Here is an 8,231-nt window from a genome sequence, read left to right as displayed (position 1 = left end):
CACACACACACACACACAAAACACAAGAAATATATTTATAAATTCAACGTCTTATTTTTTTGCTGTCAATTGCCTGTGAAATTTAAGCTTTTATTTTTGTAATGATGGTACTAGTACATTAAATACTATTTATTTATTTAAAGAATGCACCTGAGAACAGAGAATAATAACATACACAAAGCAAACAATGTTCTATAACTATTATAATTTAACTGGCTTTTTAGCTAAGGCATATGTGCCTTAAAATAATTCTCTAAGCTTCTTGATCTAAACACTGCCAGAGAAATTTACAAACTGACGATGAAATAGACAGTATCTGTACTGAAAACAATGCAATATAGAATAAAACTATGTTTTTCTATTGTATATAAATGATATAACAGAAGACATCAGAGAGAATTATTGGCGACGTGTGAAGAAAGGATAGGACAGGTGGGCATAGCAACTGGGTCTGAATTCTAGTTTATGTCTCAGTAAACATAGAAGATTGAAGGCTACAAAAATTAGACTTTGCCTTATTAATAACTATATTATAATGAGTAATTTGCAATTCAACTTTGTACTTCTGAGAGGGGTGGTAAATAAATTAGAGGATGAGGATATATTTAAATATTTCCTATTAAAATTATGAAATTAAAACTTAGATAATATTAAAATTAATTAACTATTCATTAATTACACTTTGATGTCAAATTTATTTGTATACATTGGTAATAAAGTAGCTTAATTAAATTTTTAATGCAACCCTGTAAAAGGTTGTGACATGCACACTTCAACCTACCAGTAGCAAGAGGATTAAATAAAGAATAATAAAAATTCTGTTTAACAAAAAATCTCAAATATCTTATTTTACTGTGCCTAAGCTATTCATTCACCCAGTTTTTTTATGGTTTTCTTTTCCAAGACTTACAGTATGCAGATGGGATAACCTCTTGTACCTTATTGTCATTTCCTATCTTGTCACTGGCCTAATGAATTCACTGGTAACTTGTGACAAATGATCCTTGGAAATCCTCTAGACATTGTCTTGAAAGAAACTCTGGGCTTTTTAGCAGGTTGACATTCCACTCGCAAATTTGTCTCTGAAGCTGTCTTGACAAGAATCTTTGGCTCTTAAGAAGGTTGAATTATCACTAGTGGTGTCTTATTGAAGATATCCAGTTGGCTATTCTCTCACAAACCTCATACTAGAGTTGATAACAGTGGCTGAACTTTGCCTTGGACTGCTTGTCCTTCTGGATTCTGTAAACCATATCATTTATTCTTTTCACTACAACAGAAGGGAATACAGCCATACCATGTCCTTGATAAAATCTAATATTATCAGCATTAACATCATACTGACTTTTCATTTTATCACTAGTTGATTTAAGTTTTTCCCAAGTAAAGTCTTGTATGACACCAATGGTGTGTTCCTTAGTTTCTGTACATGAGTGATTATCCTCAGGATACGAGTACAAAAGGGCCAATGGCACTTTGAGTTCTCTCCCCACCAGCGATGATGGCATGTTTCCTGTAGCTTCATGTACTGCTATTCAATAACTCATTAATAGCAGTGGAAGATTGTAATACGTATTCTCATGTTCATCCACATAAATTGCTGAATGGTTGAAAAGTTTAAAGTTGTATCTCTTCACCATTCCATCATAGATGTATGAATGGTTGTTTTCCTGGTCTTTCTGATTCCAAGAATTTTACACATTTCTGCAAACAAAGTTGAATCAGTTTAACTCTGGTCTAAATGAAGTTTCACAGGCACCAAAAATCTTGAAACAAATTCATTGACAAGTTTCTACATCCTGATTAGTGACAGCATATTCATGTAGCTATTTCGTGAAATGGTCCATCACATTCATGATGTATTTATTCTTATTGTTACTCTGTGAAAATGGACCAAGCTCTCTCTCAAGTGCTACTCCAGCATAATACTGCTGTAACTATCCACACTGTTTATTTCATGCATCTTTTCACTCACAGCATAGTTCACATGATTTACACCAATTCTATACAGATCCATGGCACCCAATCCAATGTTCAATCTCTTACTTTAGCACCTAAGTGTCCAGCTGTTGGAAGGATGTGGAGATGATGGAGTGCTACCATAAATTTGTTTTTCTATCCACTAACATCTTCCCATTTCTAACATAAGTCTTTTCCTAGGCATAATGAATTCCACTGTGCCCTGTACATCTCTGTCTTCTGGCTGAATGGAGTGACATTTTGCCATGAGTGTTTTTCTGTACTTTTATGCATTATTTTCAAAGTTGTATCTTTTGCTTGAGCATCTTTAAGTTGTGTGCTGGACTATATTGTTTCTTCATCATCACTTGTGAATGTCCCATCTTGGAATATACTCTGTTAAATATTAGGATGGACATCTTTATTATCTCTTGCTTCCCTCTTTTCACTGTGTTTACATTCTTTGTTAACATATAGTCTTCAACATTTCCATGGTTCCAAATACAGGGTGCAACATCGTGTTAAAGTTGTACTCCTGAAGTTTCTGGATCCAGATTGCTATCTGGCCTCCTGGATTGCAAAAATTCACAAGCCCCCTCAGTGCTCCATGATCTGACCTGAGTAGTCAACTTTCGCCTATATAAATAATGATGGAAATGAGTTAGGGCTTTAACAACAGTTATTAGCTCTTTCTAAATTGTACAGTACCTCCTTCCTGCAGTATTCATTGCCTTGTTATAGTAGGCAATCACATGCTTTTTCCATGCTGTACTTTTGATAAAACCCCTCCCACTGCAAAATTTCTGACACCTGTATCTAATAAGAGGGGGGGAGGGGGTCTTCAAGAGTTGGGTATGCTATTACAGAAGTAGTGGTTAATTCTTTCTTCAGTTTGTTGAATGCTTGTTCTCAATCAACAGTCCAACAAAACTTATTTGGTTTTTCAAGTAATGTGTGTGTAGATGATGATATAAGAAAATGACAATAGTAAGAGCACAATCCCAGAAATTGTCTTATCTCATGCAAATTCTTTGGTGTTGGCCAATTATAAACAGATTATATCTTAGCTGGGTCTGTAGACACTTCCTCTTTGCTGACTATCTGTCCCAGAAACTAATCTGTTGATGGAACAATTTACACTTCTTAGGATTCAGCTTAAGGTTCTTTTTCCTCAACTGCTTTAGAGTTTTCCTTAACCCATCACAAGTATTATCAAAGGTCTTACCATTTGTGCTTATGTCATCTAAGTATATTCCACGGTAGTTCAGAAAGAACACACCCCATCAGTCATTGAAATGTAGCAGGTGTGTTACATAATCCAAATGGTAAAATAGCAAGTTGCCACAATCCATTTTCTGCAGTAAAAGCTATCTTTTCTCTGCTTGCTTTGTTGACTAGCACTTGCCAGTAACCATTCTTTAGTTCTAATATTGAAAACCATTTTGATCCAGATAAAGCATCCAAAATACTCAATCCTTGGCAGTGGGTAGGCAGCCTTCTTTGTGACTTCATTCACCTTCCGCTAGTCTATGCAGAACCTTGTAGGTCTATTCTTGTTCTTCCAAAGTACAATAGGTAATGTCCGAGGACTAGTACTTGGTTCTTCATAGGCATCTATGTCTTCAAAAGCCTATAACTGTTTTGCAAGTGGGAACTGCCTGGCTAACTGATGTATTGGGGCTGCATCTTCAGTATCAATTTTATATAATATTTCATTTGTTTAGTCTAAGTCATGGGGTCCACTGGAGAAGATATTTTGATATTCCCTAGGCAATTCATGTGTATATAATACCAATCAGCAATAAGACCTTCACAGCTCTGGTCATACACCTCTTGTAAGTGAGGTGGTATCTATGTGAAGATTTGATATCAAACTTCCTATATCTGCCTCACAAGTGACTACTTATGATGCTTTTTGATATGGAAGTTCTACTTCTACAACTTCACATGTTGCGATGTCCCATCTAGACTCAAATTTCATGATTTGTTGTGTTCATGGTCCTAATAATGACATCTTTATCCTTCATGTCAATGAGAGTTCTTCCAATCAATAATCTCTCAAAACACGTTAAAGTATTTGGTCTACAATGCCCCAGCCACTAAATGTAAATTTATTCCTAATAAATCACAGTATGAGTATTTCACTTCTCGTTGATAAAAGAAATACCCTTCTTGTTGCCACTGGAAGTTCCAACCTCTGACACTGTAACTGTGATGTAGTGCACAAGGATTTCTGGTCATAGTCTTCACTTGAGGCCAGTTCCCAATATCCACTGTTCAATATCATTTACCCGCACATCACGAGGCGTAGATAAGCTCTTCATATTAAGGGCAATTTCTAACTTTCCTCTTTTTGAAACATTATGCCCATTTGTTTTCTTCATCTTTGGAGGTAATTTTCTACCTATTATTAGCAAATTAGTTCAACTGCAACTATACAACTAGAAGCAAGGCTTCATACCAATAAATCTATTGATTGGTTGATCCTTTTTCCACTGTTTCTTCATCTACAGCAAATTTTTGGTGTCATTTTATTCTTATGTTGTCATTTTGAAGTTTAGTCAAAGTTCTATTATATTTTCACCAAAATAATCCCACTTCGCACATGACTATTGTAATATGTTCTATTCTTGGGCAGGTTTTCTTGACTAATTTGTTAAAGATAAGGCGAAATTTATTTCATTTTAAATAAAGAATCAATTTATTGCTTCAATACCATTTTATACAGGCTACAATCATTAGTAGGCCTAATGTCACAAACATATTACTTATGTGCAAAATTTCTTTGCTAATCAATTTTAATAAACATGCTTGCTTACTAACTTGATCACCGAAAAACAAAATTACTTACTCTTACTGTCTAACTCACTAAAACTCTTTAACAGATACTAAACTGATTAATTAATTATAGCTCACACGGTCTGTCATTTTCATACTGTCCTCTATTTCATAAAAATTCAAGATTTCACAGGCATAAACTTTCATAAAATTTCTAGAACTCACACAATTATTACATCATGTAAAACAAAATTTTGTACAGTGGACAAAACATTAAAATATTACAATTATAGCCCACAACTATATATAATTATCAGTTGAGTACATTTGTGAAAAAAAGTTAAAATTACATTTTAAACTTTCACCTCTTTTGACAAACTCACCTTTGACTAAGTTCACACTTCGAAACACCTGTGCCAGTTTCTTCATCAGTACAGCAATAAAAGTATCAGTGGTATTTATATCTACCGTATATGATCCCTGGTCATACACTACAACATCATATGTTTCATGTATGTCAAATTGGCATGTATGTATCAATAGATCTTTCACCGAAATCTGATAAAAGGAAGAAAAAAAAACATTGTGAACCACAATAGTCACACATATGTTTCAGAAACAAATTATAAATGCATTCTGAATTTTGTACACAATGAAGTTTTGTCAATTTTAATTTGCAGCAGTACATCTTTATTAAGCCAGTCTAGCAGTGTTGGTGTTGGATTTAAATACACTTCACACAAGAAAGAGAAATGAAAGTCAACACAGCTATTCACACACTTATTCAAACAATCTGAGCAAAATGTCCCCATGAAACACTAAATGGTTGGAACACTTGCAGAATTTTTAAGAGCAAAAATCAAGGAAATATTTTTTTTTCAAAATTAATGAAGCTTTCTATGTCAACCACAACTGAACAGACAAAAAGACTAGAAGATATCAACCATACTAATCAGTGATCAAAGTATATTACTTTCATGTCTTTGACTGTATTGTAAAATGTCCCAAAGGTAGTCAATGGAGGAATTACATAACAGTATAAAAAATTGGCTGATTACTAGCAACCAGTTAATTGGTAATTGGATTACTTTTTTGCATATCTCTAGTTCACTCACAAGACCAGTATTAATTCTGCCATGTCAGTATTACAACTGATCAAAGTTAAAAATATGAAAATGTTTCACCTGCATTTTATTTTAACAGTTTTGCATATGTTCACATGAAATACACAATTTTTCTTTCTTTTTAAGTGTTTTATCAATAATATGCTATATAGTAAATTGGGTTTCAAGTTGAGTTTTTAATCTTTTAAATTTCCATTTAAAATGTCATTTACAATCTGAACTTTTATATACAATTTCACCTAGAATTAATAATAATAAAAGATATTTTTGGTGTAAATAAATTTTTACTTATACATGTAAACTGGCTTAATTGCTTTTTATCACATTACTAAAGATTTTTCTTGCACAAAACTTTCAGAGATTCCCATGCTATAATATCAGGTAAGCCACTGATCTTCAGTTTAGTTGTGATACCATTAGGTAAATTGATCACATGTAAGAACAGCAACTGAAACAGCAAGAAAAAAAAAAGCAGAAAATGTTACGAGACTTAAATATTAATTTCCAACTTTGAGTTTAAAGAAAGAGACTGGACACAATACTAGAAAAAAAAAGAGAAAACAATCTTCATTAAGAACACAACTTGAGTATGAGTGCCCAATAACACTGGACAGCTCACTAGCTGTTAAGAGTTCGCTATGTCAGAAAAAATGTCCAGGAATTCTGAATAAGACAGAGAACTTATCATTGAATAAATAACACAATAACATAATTTCTCCCAGTGTCATTTACAGTTATTCTATTAGTTAAAATAGGGAGGACATAGTCTCCAAGTATCACTAAATATTTTCACAGATGATCTTGTTAAAGAGACATGATACTAAACCACAACATCTTGAAGTAACATTTTCCTTGTGAAACATCTGTGGCACATGATAATGAGTAACTGGGGCACTAGCAAGTTAGCCACATTTCAAAAGTACTATTCCATATGATAAGCTTATATGTACACCTTAACCCTTTCCAGACCAGATGGGTGTTACTAATTGTTTATTGTTAAGCACAAAGCAATACAGTGGATTATCTGTGATGTGCTCAACATGGGTATCAAAACCTGATTTTCAGTGTTATAAACCATCAGGCTTGCAGCTGAATCACCACAGGGGCCAGGTGTCACTGATATTGATTTTGTTTCCTTTTCACAGTGGAAATAAGTTAATCAAATTGCATGAATACAGAACAAACTCATTTAATATTATCTACTTTTGGCTTACAGAAATTCATATAATTTGATAGTTTTTTCATTGACACTGTTTTCTTCCAGGTGATGCTACAGTGAATTGAACAAAGAAATGATGACTGCACAAAGGAAGACTCGATGCATTATGTGTGAAATTGAATATTGGATATTCATCCTACAGTGATCAAAGAGTGTGTAACAACTGCTAAGAAAATAATAAACATGGACGTTTGAGACAGTATTGTCTAGATCAGTGGTCGGCAACCTATGACTCGCGGGTCACTAAGTGACCCGCAGCAATAATGTGGCTTACCCACCAAAAGTTGGCTTCACCATTGCAAACCGTGAGGGCACAATCATTGTTCAGTTCAAGTTTCTCGGCTATGTGAGAAGAACAACGATATTAAAGGAAAGATGGGAAAGAGTCACGGCTACGGAGAATTTTAAGATCAATTTCAGAGAAAAATATCAAACTGGTCGAACTATTAATTTTTTTGTATGTAAATAAACATACACATTTAAAATACATGTACCGGTATTAATAATTATATGATTATCACTGACCCAACACAATGCTAAATTTTTCAACAAAAAAAATAATTGACCCGCGATCAAAAAAGGTTGCTGACCACTGGTCTAGATAACTAAATAGCCTTGAGCAAAAATATGCCAAGTTATAATCTTGTGAAGGAATAATTTTTAGGGCCCTTTTTTGTTCAATAAGTAGAAAAATTATACTTTGTTGATGAAAGGAGAATAACATAATGATATCTTAATTATTTTTTATAATTAAAATGGTACTATATTTTTTCTAAGTACCTATTAAGTTACAACAAATAAGACTTATAGAAACCATAGGTGAGCTGACATAAAATTTACATAAGGTAGTCAAAGTTACGTAATTATTCAACTTTGTAAAATTTTATGAAAACTTCTCCCATGAAATGCTCAGTGTTGAACATGTATATAACCAAAACATCAATAAGATTCACCTGTGGAATGTTAATGTTAAAATAATGTGATATATTAATATTATCAAAGCATATCAACTTACATTTAATATCTAATTTTGTTTACAAAATAAAAAATAAGGTCAAGTTCTATTTCAAAAAGGTAACATTAGTTGTTAATTGATTAAATGGTTTGTTTGTTTCTGTTTTTGAATTTCGCGCAAAGCTACATGAGGGCTA

At 33.2% G+C, this 8,231-nt stretch overlaps 1 protein-coding gene across 2 annotated transcripts in view; it reads right to left on the bottom strand.

The window, feature by feature from the left end:
• The window catches only part of LOC106468788 (dual specificity protein phosphatase 16-like), a 98,969-nt gene that overhangs the window by 33,265 nt on the left and 57,473 nt on the right, over positions 1-8,231 (bottom strand). For both annotated transcript variants that reach the window (XM_022397803.1, XM_013929231.2), the window contains one exon: positions 5,121-5,295. In XM_022397803.1, the coding sequence (XP_022253511.1) occupies positions 5,121-5,295 (175 nt within the window). The remainder of the gene's footprint in view (positions 1-5,120; positions 5,296-8,231) is intronic.

The sequence above is a fragment of the Limulus polyphemus genome, unplaced genomic scaffold, assembly GCF_000517525.1.
Source record: "Limulus polyphemus unplaced genomic scaffold, Limulus_polyphemus-2.1.2 Scaffold91, whole genome shotgun sequence".
Lineage (NCBI taxonomy): Eukaryota > Metazoa > Arthropoda > Merostomata > Xiphosura > Limulidae > Limulus > Limulus polyphemus.
This window is presented reverse-complemented; position numbering and strand designations above follow the sequence as displayed.